Below are 14,913 nucleotides of genomic sequence, written 5' to 3' on the forward strand. Positions count from 1 at the left end.
ATTCTCTCTGAGTGGAAACCTATATCATCATCATCATCAGTATAGTATTAATTTATGGTACTACCCATAATATGCTATACACTTTCTATATAGACAGAGAGGTATGGTTCCTGCCACAATGAGCAGAGACAGCAAATAGACAGAAGTTAGGAAGAATGGGAAATAGAAACAATATTAAAAACAAAATGTCAAGTGGATTTGCTGTAGGCAGCACAACAGAAATGGGTAAGGTTTGATAATGATTGACTTCAGCAAGGCTATGGATGGCATAGTGCTTGTATTCTTGATGTAAAAAAAACCACCCCAAAAATGTTTTACACATTTGTCTTCTAATATTTGTTTCTTGAGAGGCTTCCAGGAATCCTCTTAGCTCCTCTTCCCCATAAGGGTCCTGATTTGGAGTAATTTACCCTTCGTCTGTGGAAATCAGGATGTAGCTCCCTTATACTAGCTTCCACTTCCTCATATTACTGCTATGGCATAACCTGTCACCTGACTAACATTACCCTCCAGCTATACCCTGAAAATGCATGCTGGCTAGCTTCATCTCCCAGATGCTGGTAGTCCCCAAGAAATGCACCCCTTCCACCTGACTTTGTATCTACCCTTTAGTTTACACCAAATTCTTAGGTGTTATGAACCTGAAAATTAGTTAGCGTTCTCAAGGTTAAAAAAGTTAAAAGCAGTAGTTGAGCTTTAGTAGTACTATGGAGTGATGCATAATTGCTATTCTAAACAGTACTTAGCAATAGAAGGGATCTTGGAAGCTTTTAAACATAACTGTGTTCATTATTTAGATAAGATATGTACTCCTGTATATATATAACAGCTAGCTGCCTAGAATCCTCTAAATCGCAATACCTCTATTGTTCCATTAACAAAAGACACTTTTTAAATAATAATGCTTTTGTGGGCATTTTGTGCTTTTGTGAGCCCATCATGTCACTTAGAAGTAATACTAGTGCTGCACTAGAGACTGAGCTTGCTGCCTGACCGCATCAGCAGCAGTGTTATCTGGGAGACATCCTGCCAAAACAGTCAGTTTTTTCCTTGTATGCTAACCTCAGTTGCTCACAGCCAACAGGCAGTTGTGTACTACTTGTACTATTGCTAAATATTTTCTTCATGTTTTACAACTACTGAGGAACTGAAAGCTATTAAAGGAACAAGCAGACAGAACAAGCATAAATTCATAAGATCCACACAGATCTAGGCACCATTTAAACAGAATAATCATCCCATTAAGATTAAGCAGAATAACCACATTAAGATTCTATTAAGTATGGCAGGCCTTAAATATGTTCACTGTGGAAGAAGTAGGTTACTAGACTGAGTTAACAAATTTAAGTTGAATATATTATAATAAAATATGCTAGCATGTACATGGCTGCAATCCCATTTTGGGTTTTTTTAGTTGCTAATAAACCACTCCAGATCTGCTTTCCTATTTTGTTAAGATAACCCCAAAATGAAATAATGGACATACTATGTATAGTTCTTTATATCATTGAATAGCTTCATTAGGTTTACGTGACAATTCTGTTTTCAGCCCTGCACTGCTTGTAATCTTTTTTCTTTTGTATTCTCAAGAGCTCTGGAACTTCATCCATTTTCCCTTAAACCTCTTCTGCGACGGGCAATGGCATACGAGTCCATGGAGCGATATCGGCAGGCGTATGTTGATTATAAAATGGTTCTACAGATAGACAGTGGGATCCAGGCAGCAAATGACAGTGTTAATAGGTAACCTCAATTTGTGGCTTTTGTGTTCTTATAAGATGCTGAATGGAAAAATAGGATTTTATATTTTATTTTATTTGTTTTCCTTTATCTTCTCCCTCTCCTCTATGTGCCTCAGAGTTAGAAGTATATATAGAAACATCAGTTGTTTGTTCTTAATTATGTTCAAAGTAACATCATTTCCCATTGATTGTATTCACTCTACAATTAAACCATGAATCTAAACTTGAAGGGTGGACTTTTCTTTTGCTTTCAGCACCTGTGAATATACCATCTTTTTTCCTCTACTGTTCTGTTATTTTTCCACTACCCACGCTGTATTGTTCCTCCTCTCTTGTTCTGTGCTTTCCCCATTTCTTTTTAATTCCTTCTGTGTTTTGGTCAGTGTGAGGGCAGCAGCAGAATGAAACTTGTAGGATTCCTGATCCCTGAAGTGTCAGGCTAATGTTTGACATCTAGCCTGCACAGAGATCAACATTCTATTAAGTTTCACTGTGCTACCACTTGTCAACAGTAGCTTATTAGTGGCTTATGCTGCTTCCCTGAGAGTATATTAAAGATTTGGTCTTAATCCATGTCAGCAAAATTTCATGTTTTGTGCTGGATATTTCACCCTTTTCTATGTGATTTTAATTTTATAACCGAATGCAGAAATCTCCTGCAAGTTCTGCATGGCAGATATCAACTCTCAATATTGTCCTCTCTCTACTCTGCTGACCTCAATGAGAGATGCATGTATATGTGGAGAGCAAAATGTTAAAGCTGAGATTTTCCCTATGGCTCTGTGAGAATTTTGCCCTTAATACTTGGGTGTACAAACCTTTATTCTTGTATTAGATGACAAAATGCTATCTTAGTCTGGAGTAGAACAATAATTTCACATGATAGTCTTGACAGTAAGATCTCTAAGTTAGTGGTCTGCTAAACTCTTTCATTTCAGTGTCTGCATTGGTCATCCATTTAACACTGAAGCATACAAGAGAGAATCTCAATCTCTTGCCATAGAACTTAAGTGCCCCTTACATTCAAGACCAAATTCATAAATACTAAAATGTTTAGCATGTTCTACATGTGGCTGCCAGCAGTAAAAGCGAGATGGAACTCTGGGGAGTTGTATTTGTGTTTGGGTAACAATATTTTTTCCACAGTATAAGATTTGTACGTCATACACCTCGTGAGTGTAGCATCACTTTTGAAAAAAGGAATTAGTTATTGATATTCGAATACTGGACAGATTAAATATGGGAGTTACTGAGAGGGTATATACTTGGAACCTCAGTGATTTTAGAGTCATTTTTTTTTTAAACTACAACTATGTTTAAAGGGCTTTACTTTTTTATGTGGGGCTTCAGTTTGCTCCCTTTCTTAACTTTTGGGTTTGCTACCAGGTGAGATAATACTAGCAATAGTCACTGTCTACACAGTGTATAGTCTAAGAAAAATAATTTTTCTAACCTTTGTAATAGTTTCAAACCTCCATCATTCTTGCTGCCAACTTCAGATCATTAATTTCTGTAATTATATTTATAGCAACTGTATAGAATTTTGCTTGATACTTCAAACATTGTCATACTTACATTTCTTTTAACTTATAGTAATTCTATGAATCACAGAACTGTATTTGCTTTTTTCTCCTTTAAATATTGTGTATGAGAACAGAGAAGCCAGTATGCATTGAGCAATAGCCCACATATATTCAACCTTCAGTATTAGAACCTGTTTTATAAAGAGGGACGGACGGAGCATTGAGGTTATTTCCTATGCTTCTTGAAAAGTGAATGGTAACTTTAACTTCTACCTGTAGGTGTATGTACACCAGAAGGGATCTTAGGTTAACATTTTCTGTAAAGGATGTTATCTTTAACTGTAGAGTAAACTTGCCAGTACATCAGTGTCTACATCTGGTACTAGATGAGTTCCTGGTGTGGTGAAATTACAGATGTCAAGCAATTGGTGTACATGGTTTTACCTCCTGTATCACTATCTTTTATTTATAAACGGGTACTTTAGAAATTTCCTGATTGACGTTCTTGTAACTTACATAGGGTTTAAGCTTCCTATTTTTTCTTCCTTAACATTTTCCCCTTTTTTCCTTTCTAGGCCTTCCTTATGCTTTTAGCTTCACTACTCATTACTCTTTCCTCCCTGGCAACCCATCATCTTATTTCAGCTGCTTCTTCCTTCTCCTCCTTTGCGGGTAATTCATTTTTGGCTTTCAGATTTTGTTTTTAGAGTATAGCCCTCTTGCGCAAGTTTAAATACAATTTATTTTAAAATTTTATCATTTCTAAATTCAATTTAAATAGCTGATCAAATAAAGAAAATACACCTCTACAACGATATAAGGTGACCTGATAGAACACGAATTTGGATATAACATGGTAAAACAGTGCTCGGGGGGGGCGGGGCTGCACCCTCCAGTGGATCAAAGCTAGTTCGATATAACGCGGTTTCACCTATAACGCGGTAGGATATTTTGGCTCCTGAGGACAGCGTTATATCAGGGTAGAGGTGTACTCAGTTTCAGTGAAAAAGAGAAACAGTTTTAAAAGAAACAGTTTAAGAAGTGAATTGCAAAGGAAAAAAGGTGGCATTTCTACCTTTCCTGTTCCTTTTTGATGTAAAGGGATAACCTCAAAAATGTCATTTAAAAATATTTTTCTGCATGTCTTTTATATTAGGAATATCAGGTCCTGGCTTCCTGTTTTTATTGGAGAACTTTTTAAGGTCCTCAGCGGGATCTGACTGGTGATATCCCAGGAAGCTGACTAATCTGCTGTTCTTTCACCCTTAGGTGAAGGGGAATCTTATTCAGGCTATCTTCTGAGGCTGGCCTAAATAACCAGGTCCTCCAAAAATCTTACAAGCAAATATAGAGCTCAGGTCCTGAGGTTCCTATTAAGTCATGTAAAAGACAAGCAGCATTGTTAAAATAAAACTTTGAGATTATCTGTGTACATCAAAAAGAAAGCATTGAAGGGTGTGAGCAATTTATTTATTTTTGCTTTGCAGTTCCACCATTAATAAGAGAGTTTGTCATGTTGGTTAGAATATGTTGAATGACTTTTTTTGTGGTGTCCTGATACGTTATCCTGCAGGAGTGGTAGCAGGCACTGTTATTTGAAGGATCTTGCTTATGGAAACTTTTCCCTGTAATGATGTTCCAGAACCTAGGTTTGGCAAGCTTCTTTTCAGTGAGGCTTTTCATCAGTGCCATTTTACCACTGACCGCATACCATCAGGTTTCCATGGCTAGTTTTTTTTTTTAAATGTTCTGTTGGATTGACTGATATTTCTACTGTTCCTTTTTAATTATTGTGAGGCATCTATAGGCCATGGCAATGGGGACTGTGTATATGCACTTCCATTCACTAAATGGACTTCTCTTTCTAATTGACTCTAATTCCAATATGTTTCCTGTAATACCAGTTATTAAAAGCTGCAGAGTTCTTCTGGTGAAATTTGTTACAAACTTTTGTATGAAAAGTATACTGTATAAACATGGCTCTATCAAATTCATGGTTCGTTTTCATAAATTTCACAGTCAATGCATTTTAAAAATCATGAATTTCAGAGTTTCACATATTTAAATTTTAAATTTCACAGGGTTGTAACAAAGCATAAATATGTATTTTAAGTATCAGAGGGGTAGCCGTGTTAGTCTGGATCTGTAAAAGTAGCAAAGAATCCGGTGGCACCTTATAGACTAACAGACGTTTTGGAGCGTGAGCTTTCGTGGGTGAATACCCACTTCCTCAGATGCATGTAGTGGAAATTTCCAGGGGCAGGTATATATATGATAGCAAGCAAGCTAGAGATAATGAGGTCAGTTCAATCAGGGAGGATGAGGCCCTGTTCTAGCAGTTGAGGTCTGAAAACCAAGAGAGGAGAAACTGGTTCTGTAGTTGGCAAGCCATTCACAGTCTTTGTTCAATCCTGAGCTGATGGTGTCAAATTTGCAGGTGAACTGAAGCTCAGCAGTTTCTCTTTGAAGTCTGGTCCTGAAGTTTTTTTGCTGCAGGATGGCCACCTTAAGGTCTGCTATAGTGTGGCCAGGGAGGTTGAAGTGCTCTCCTACAGGTTTTTGTATATTGCCATTCCTAATGTCTGATTTGTGTCCATTTATCCTATGTATTTTTAAAATGGCAAAATATAAATATGTAAAGCTTTTAAGTAAGTGTTTCCCAAACTGGGGGTCCCGACCCAAAAGAAGGTCGGAAGGCTATTGTAGGGGCAATGTGGCATTGCCACCTTTCTGTGCTGCCTTCAGAGCTGGGTGGCTGGAGAGTAGTTGCATCTGGCCAGACACCCAGCTCTGAAGGCAGCTCTGCCGCCAGCACAGAGGTAAGAGTGGCATGGTATAGTATGGTATTGCCATTCTTACTTCTGCGCAGAAGTAAGGGTAGCAATACCGCAATCCCCCACATTAGTCTTGCCACCCACCTTTTGGGTCAGGACCCCCAGTACACAAAAGACCAGATTTTATGCGTGGTCCATGTCACATTTTTCATGGCCGTGAATTTGGTCTTGTCATAAACAGATAAGTAAGAGTTAATAGAACAGAAGTACTTCATATCTCTTTTGTCTGTAAAGGGTTAACAAGATCAGTGAGCCTGGCTGTCACCTGACCAGAGGACCAATCAGGGGACAGGATAATTTCAAATCTTGAGGGAGGGAAGTTTTTGTGTGTGCGGTTAGATTTTGGTGGTTGTTCACTCTGGGGGCTCAGAGGGACCAGACTTGCAACCAGGTTTCTCTCCAATCTCTCTGATACAAGCTCTTATAAGTTCAGAATAGTAAGTATTAAGTAGATAAGGCGAGCTAGGCTTATGTTTGTCTTCTTTATTTGCAAATGTGTATTTGGCTGAGAGGAGTTCAAATGTGTATTTTGCTGAAAGGATTTTAATTTGTACTTGTATACTTAGGCTGGGAAGGTATTCCCAGTGTCTGTAGCTGAAAGACCCTGTACCTATTCCATCTTAAATTTACAAAGATAATTTTTACCTTTGTTCTTTCTTTAATTAAAAGTTTTTCTTGTTTAAGAACCTGATTGTTTTTTTTTATTCTGGTGTTAGACCCCAGGGGACGCGGTCTGGATTCACCAGGGAATTGGTGGGGAGAAAGGAGGGAAGGGGGAGAGAGAGGTTAATTTCTCTCTGTGTTAGGATTACTTTCTCTCTCAGGGAGAGTCTGGGAGGGGGAGAGAGAAGGAGGGGGGAAGGTGAATTTTCCTCTCTGTTTAAAAATTCAAGGAGTTTGAATCACAGTGATCTTCCAGGGTAACCCAGGAGGGGAAGCCTGGGAGAAGCAATGGTGGGGGAAAGGGTTTACTTTCCTTGTGTTAAGATCAGAGGGTCTGGGTCTTGGGGGTCCCCGGGCAAGGTTTTGGGGGGACCAGAGTGTACCAGCCACTGTAATTCCTGGTTGGTGGCAGTGCTACAGGTTCTAAGCTGGTAATTAAGCTTAGAGGAATTCATGCTGGTACCCCATCTTTTGGATGCTAAGGTTCAGAGTGAGGATTTATGCCATGACAGGTCTCTATTTGCTGGCCAGTATGAATGAGCTTGCATATACATACCAGATGTATTCATCATAAGATTCTTTAATACTCTCTCAGGTATGGCTGAGGTTTGTTTAAATAAGGTATTTAACACACATTGCCACGTAGTGGCTGAACAATATAATACAGAAGAGTGTTCTGTTACATTTCCCCCTACCATTCCTACCATATACAATATTTACACTATTAGGCTATCTTTGACATTCAGTATGTATCAGTCTGTTGCATGTCTCTGAATCATACTGGTTTCTAATTACATGACCCAAACATCTAAGAGCTTGATCATCTGGCTGTCCATTAGTTGCAGTGACTGGCTGTGGTTGATTTGGAATCCTTGAGTCGTTGTCATCTTTTTCTGTTCTCTATTCTTTTCTTGGGTCACCTTGAAGAAGAATTTCTGGACAGATGCACCATGAAACCAATGATATATCTGAGATACATGATATTTTAATCTTCTGGACAGATGACCTAGACTCCCTCATAGATGTCCACTACAACTTCAACCACTCCCACCCATCGATTATACTTTTTCTAAAATACTCCCACATTAGCATCAAATTCCTGGAAACCATGATGACCTTCAGCACCCTACAGACAACTATATAGAAGAAACCCACGGATGGCTACAACTAATTTCACAGATCCAGTAAATTCCCCGAACACACCAAGAAATCTTATGTACAGCCAGGCACTCAGATACTGCAGAATATGCTCCGAGGAAAGTCCAGGATACAAACCTCAATGCACTTAAAACTGCCTTCACCAAACAAAGTGGATTGCATCATGGAATAGGCCCCCACATACTTGAGAGAACCTGCTTCAATATAGAAATAAAATCTCTTCCAACCACACACCTCTAGACCTCTAGTTGTCACTTATTGCCCCACACTGATGATACACCATATGGATTCCCAACAGTTATACTCCATACTTGATGGGGTCCACATCCAAAAGGAAATCTTTCCTGAACTCCTTCTGGCCTTCAAATAACCCCTCCAAGCTCAGCATCAGGAGCAACCTCCCCACAGATCAGGAAACACCAACTCAGCCCTACCAGAACAACAGGTGCAAAACCTGTAGACATATCTTCACTGCTCAATGATCAGCATCTCCCACAAAACACCTTTCGAGATCCATGGGTCCTTGCCCATCTATCACAACATATGACATACCTTATCCAGTTCACTGAATGCCCCAATAACCACTATGTGGGTGAAACAAGACTGTCACTAGGCTCTCAAATGAACTCACACAGAAAAATGATAAAAGACAAGAACATCATATCACCTGTGGGTGAACACTTTTCACAAAGCAATCGCTCAACTGCTGACCTCTCAGGCCTTACCCTCAAAGGAAATCTGCACAACACCTTCCAAAGATGAACCTGGGAGCATAAATTCATAACTTTTGCTAGAGGCTAAAACTCATGGACTGAGTAAAGTCACTGGATTTATGGCCTATTATAACAATCTATAACCTACTAAACCCCCCAGCTTCCCTTCTACCCCATGACTGGAGAGGTGTTAATGAGTCAGTTCACCTTGAATGGTCCCTTGAAATATATGTTAACTATTGATGTAAACAATGTGTTCTTCTTCGAGTGCTTACTCATATCCATTCCAGTTAGGTGTGCGCGCGCCGCGTGCATGTTCGTCAGAGATTTTTACTCTAGCAACACTCGGTGGGCCAGCAGGGTGCCCCCTGGAGTGGCGCCGCTATGGTGCCGGATATATACGCCTGCCGGCTCCTCCGCTCCTCAGTTCCTTCTTACCGCCCGTGTTGGTCGTTGGAACACAGGAGCGCAGCTTAGCTGATCTCCACCTCCCTAGCGATTCGCTCGTTTCTATTGTAATTGTGTATATAGTTCGATTTCTTCTAGTATAGTTAGTGTTTAGTTATTAGTTTTGTAATAGTTATTGTAAATAGTTAAGAGGGATCGGGGATTAGCCCCTTCCCCTCACCCGGTACCGGGGCCCATGCCTGGTTCACCGGGCTTCAAACCGTGCTCGGCCTGTCATAGCCGGATGCCCACAGGAGACCCTCACGACTCCTGTCTTAAGTGCTTGGGTGAGTCCCATCTTACGGACAAGTGCCGCATCTGTAAGGCGTTCAAGCCCCGGACTAAAAAAGAGCGGGACATTCGCCTGAAACAACTCCTGATGGAGGCAGCGTTGACTCCCCAGTCTTCAGCACCGCGAACAAGTGCCTCTTCGGCACCGGAGCGCACGCCAACAGTGAAGGCTCCTCGACACCAACCATCACCGGCCCAAGCTCCTACCCGGCACCATTCGCTCTCACCACGGAGCAAGAAGCACAAGCCTCCTGCGGCTGCTATATCTACACCGCAGTCTGAGCGCTTAGCCAAGTCGGACCACCCGGCATCGTCAACTGCCGCGGCACCGACGTCCTCTGCACCGTTGATTCCGGCCTCGCAAGAGCCGTCGAGTCTGGTGCTTAACAGCTCCCCGGCACGCACCGTGGTTGAGCTTATTGTGCCCTCCACTCCGGAGATGTTCTCCATGGCACGGGACTTGATTGCCTTGACGGAGCCTGAGCTGCCTCAACCCCCGGCGCCACCGGTGCGGGTCCCTCAGTCAATAGGCAAGCCGGCCCTCATGAGACCTTCTTTGCTCGGTACCATGGAACGCCGCCGGTCCCGATCCAGGTCCCACAGGCACTCCCGGTCCTGTCATCGATCCCGGTCCCGCAGCCGCTCGCAGTCCCGGTACCGTTCCCCATCGAGGTACCGGTCGTACTCGCGGCACCGTTTGAGGTCCCGGTCGCCATCCAGATACTATTGGCACTGCTCCAGATCTCGGCACCTCTTGCGGCACCGTACCTCTTTCAGCCGCTCTCCGCACGGCGATTCCAGGCACCGGTCGACCTCCTGGCAATGTGCTCGTCGCAGGTCCTGGTCCCACTCCTGGCACCGTCACAACTCTCGGTACCGTTCTCCGGCACCACGTAGGGATGGTTCGAGTGGACGCAGAGACCCATATCAAACGGTCTCTGCCCCCCTGTGGCCGTCTCGTCATACGTCGATCTCCTCCCATGCAGACAACTGCATCATATGGGGATTCGGATAACCACCAGGGACCTCATCAGTGGCCCTTTTGGACACCTTGGGCCTACCACCAAACCCAAGGTGATCCACATATACCACCGCGCTCCGGCCCTTCTGAGCATCGGGCGCCAGAGACCATGGTGAGCAGACCTCCCCCGGCGGGTACGGAGGAACCTCCAGCCCATGTACCAGACCCACAAGATCTGCCGCCTCAGGACATCCCCCAAGACCAGGAGTCGATCCAAGACCCGCTTGTCCCCGGGGTTTCATCCTCTTCTTCCCCGGATGAAGCGGTGGTGGGGACGTCTACATCTGGACCGCCCCCAATCGACCTCAGGTCACACCAGGACCTTCTGCGCCGCGTCGCCCTCAATATCAACTTGCCCGTAGAGGAAGTTCCTGAGGTGGACGACCCAGTTGTCAGTATACTGTCAGCGGAGACTCCAACCAGGGTGGCTCTCCCCTTCATCCGCTCGATCCAGGCTAGAGCGGATACCATCTGGCAATCCCCGGCATCCATACCGCCCACAGCCAGAGGGGTTGAACGTAAATACATGGTACCTTCCAAAGGGTACAAGTACCTGTGTATTACATCCCCCTCCTTGTTCATTGGTTGTTCAATCCGTCAATGAACGGGAGCGCCATGGCCAGCAAGCCCCTGCTCCTAAATCAAGGGAGGCCAGGCGAATGGATTTGTTGGGGAGAAAGATCTATTCCGCGGGAGGCCTCCTGTCATAAACAGATAGCTAAGGGTTAATGTCTCTTTCACCTGAAACACCTGACCAGAGAACCAATCAGGAAACCGGATTTTTTCAACTTTGGGTGGAGGGAAGTTTGTGTAAGAGGTCTTTTGTTTCTGTCTGCCTGCTTTCTCTGAGCTTTGGAGAAGTAGTTCTGTTTTCTAATCTTTTGTTTCTAAGTGTAAGGACCAAGAGATCAGATAGTAAGTTATATGGTTTATTTTCTTTGGTATTTGCATGAATATAAGTGCTGGAGTGCTTTGATTTGTATTCTTTTTGAATAAGGCTGTTTATTCAATATTCTTTTAAGAAATTGCCCTGTATTGTGTTATCTTAATACAGAGAGACTATTTGTATTTTTTCTTTCTTTTTTATATAAAGCTTTCTTTTAAGACCTGTTGGAGTTTTTCTTTACTTCAGGGAAATTGAGTCTGGACTCACCAGGGAATTGGTGGGAGGAAGAAATCAGGGGAGATCTGTGTGTGGGTTGGATTTGCTAGCCTGATTTTGCATTCCCTCTGGGGGAATAGGAAAGTCCTTTTTGTTCCAGGACCGGGAACAGAGAGGGGGAGTCTCTCTGTGTAGTTTCACAGAGCTTGTGTCTGTGTATCTCTCCAGGAGCACCTGGAGGGGGGAAGGGAAAAAGGATTATTTCCCTTTGTTGTGAGACTCAAGGGATTTGGGTCTTGGGGTCCCCAGGGAAGGTTTTTCAGGGGGACCAGAGTGCCCCAAAACACTCTAATTTTTTGGGTGGTGGCAGCAGGTACCAGGTTCAAGCTGGTAACTAAGCTTGGAGGTTTTCATGCTAACCCCCATATTTTGGATGCTAAGGTCCAAATCTGGGACTAAGGTTATGATACCTCCAACTCAGGGTGGTGAACCAGCAAGCCCTCCTGAGTAGGTACAGCTACAACACCTGGGAGGCAATAGGGAAGTTTGCAGAGCTCGTCCCGCAGGACTCCCGCCAGGAATTCACAGCTCTCCTGGAGGAAGGGAAGAAAGTTGCGCAGACCTCCCTCCAGGCCTTGCTGAATGCCGCCGATTCGGCAGCTAGAACTGTCGCCTCTGGAATTGCCATGCGGCGTATATCGTGGCTGCAAGTGTCAGGCCTGCCAGCTGAACTTCAGTACACTATACAGGACCTACCTTTTGGTGGCCAGGGCCTCTTCTCCCAGAAGACGGACCCTCGGCTACAGAGTCTGAAGGACAATTGTGTAATTATGCGTTCGCTGGGAATGCATATGCCGCAGACTCAAAGACGATCTTTCCGGTCACAACCTCAGCACACCTACCCCCTGCCTCGCCCAAGGCAAGACTTCACCAGAAGGCGAGGTCGGACCTCTCGCAGGCGACAGTCTGGACCTCGGGGGTAACAATTCCGGTCACACCAAGCCACCGGTGGGACCGAAGCCAAACTTTTGAGGGTGCGCCCGAGAGCACTGTACCAATGACCTCCCAGGATCCTTTTCAGTTCGCCAACCGCCTTGCTGCATTCCTCCCTGCGTGGTCCCAGCTGACTTCGGACCGTTGGGTCCTCCACACGGTGGAATGTGGCTACCGTCTTCAGTTTGTTTCAACCCCACCTTCCCACCCTCCCTCCTCGTCCCTCTTCAGGGACTCCTCTCACGAGCAACTCCTTCTGCAGGAGGTTTCGAGGCTCCTTGCGATGGGAGCTATAGAGGAGGTTCCGGAGGAATTAAGAGGCAAAGGGTTCTATTCCAGGTATTTCCTAATTCCCAAGGCAAAAGGGAATTAGGAAATCCTCCGGCCTATCCTGGACCTGCGAGGATTGAACAAATTCATGAGAAAGTTCAAGTTCCGCATGGTATCTCTGGGAACCATCATCCCTTCCCTGGATCCCGGAGATTGGTACGCTGCTCTCAACATGAAAGACGCGTATTTCCACATTGCGATTTACCCTCCGCACAGACGATACCTACGCTTTGTGGTGAATCGTCAACATTACCAATTTGCGGTCCTTCCCTTTGGCCTCTCCTCGGCCCCTCGGGTATTCACGAAGTATATGGTGGTAGTCGCCGCCTCCCTCCACCGTCGTCGAATACATGTCTTCCCATACCTCGACGACTGGCTTATTTGAGGGACCTCCGAGGCTCAGGTCACCACTCATGTAAATGTCATCAAGGCCCTATTCACCAGTCTAGGCCTGATAATCAATCTGGACAAATCCATTCTGCTACCTATGCAGAGGATAGAATTCATGGGGGCCATGCTGGACTCCAATCTTGCAATGGCCAGCTTGTCCCCACCATGGTTTCAGGCTATAGTCTCCCTTATACAATGACTACAAAACTTCCCAACAACCTCTGTCCACACCTGCCTCGGCCTCCTCGGTCACATGGCTGCGTGCACCTTCATTACGAAGCACGCGAGACTGCGCATGCGTCCTCTTCAGACTTGGCTCGCCTCAGTCTATCGTCCATGCAGGGATGCCATAGACATGATAATCACGGTTCCACCACGTGTTCTGGGCTCCCTCGACTGGTGGCTGATGCCCTCCCTGGTACGTGCCGGTCGTCCGTTCCATCCGTCGCAGCCCTCTGTGTCCCTGACAACAGACGCTTCCTCTCTCGGCTGGGGCGCTCACTTAGGACACCTTCTCACCCAAGGCCTTTGGTCCTTTCAGGAGCTGGCGCTTCACATCAATGTCCGCAAACTGAGAGCGGTCCGACTGGCGTGCCAGACCTTCCAGCATAACCTACAGGGCCGTTGTGTTGCAGTATTCACAGACAACACAATGGCCGTGTGTTACATAAACAAGCAGGGAGGGACGCGATCCTCCCCCCTTTGTCAAGAGGCGATGCAACTGTGGGACTTCTGCATAGCCCACTCAATAGACCTGGTAGCTTCCTTTCTCCCAGGAGTCCGGAACTCTCTCGCGGATCACCTGAGCAGGTCCTTCTTGTCCCACGAGTGGTCCATCTGCCCGGACATCCTCCTTTCAGTATTCTGGAAGTGGGGCTTTCCCCAGATAGACGTCTTTGCCTCCCGAGAGAACAGGAAATGCCAGGTGTTCTGCTCCCTGCAGGTTTGCTCCCCAGGCTCCCTCTCAGACGCGTTCCTAATTCCCTGGGAAGGTCATCTACTTTATGCCTTTCCACCCTTTCCCCTAGTCCACAGAGTCCTGCTCAAGCTCCGCAGGGACAGGGCCCAGCTGATCCTGATCGCTCCGGCGTGGCCGAGGCAGCACTGGTACACCATGCTGCTCGACCTATCTCTAGCGGACCCGATACCTCTGCCACTCTGCCCGGACCTCATAACACAGGACTTCGGCAGACTTCACCACCCAGACCTGCAGTCCCTCCACCTGACAGCATGGCTGCTGTCTGGTTAAACCAATCAGAGTTGCTCTGTTCCACCCCAGTGCAACAGGTCTTACTGGGAAGCAGAAAGCCTTCCATGCGGGCGACATATCTCGCCAAGTGGAAGCGCTTATCCCAGTGGTGCGCCCAGCATAACTTTATTCCCGAAGGTGTATCGGTCCCCATTATCTTGGACTACTTATGGTAGGAGCAGGGCCTGGCGCTCTCTTCGATAAGGGTGCATCTGGCCGCTATTTCCACCTTCCATCCTGGGGAATCTGGCAGTTCGACCTTCTCTCACCCTATAGTTTCCAGATTCGGTAAGGGCTTGGAGCGGCTCTACCCTCAGGTTAAGCGCACTTCCCCTACGTGGGATCTCAACCTTGTATTAGCTAGGCTCACGGGCCCTCCCTTTGAGCTGTTAGCCACATGCTCGCTGCTGTACCTATCCTGGAAGACAGCCTTCCTCGTCGCTATCACCTTGGCCAG

At 45.3% G+C, this 14,913-nt stretch overlaps 1 protein-coding gene across 4 annotated transcripts in view; it reads left to right on the plus strand.

Moving 5' to 3' along the window:
• The window catches only part of SPAG1 (sperm associated antigen 1), a 70,774-nt gene that overhangs the window by 31,261 nt on the left and 24,600 nt on the right, over positions 1-14,913 (plus strand). For all 4 annotated transcript variants that reach the window (XM_030553572.1, XM_030553571.1, XM_030553573.1 and 1 more), the window contains one exon: positions 1,591-1,743. In XM_030553572.1, coding sequence (XP_030409432.1) covers positions 1,591-1,743 — 153 coding nt within the window. The remainder of the gene's footprint in view (positions 1-1,590; positions 1,744-14,913) is intronic.

Source organism: Gopherus evgoodei, chromosome 2, assembly GCF_007399415.2.
Source record: "Gopherus evgoodei ecotype Sinaloan lineage chromosome 2, rGopEvg1_v1.p, whole genome shotgun sequence".
Lineage (NCBI taxonomy): Eukaryota > Metazoa > Chordata > Testudines > Testudinidae > Gopherus > Gopherus evgoodei.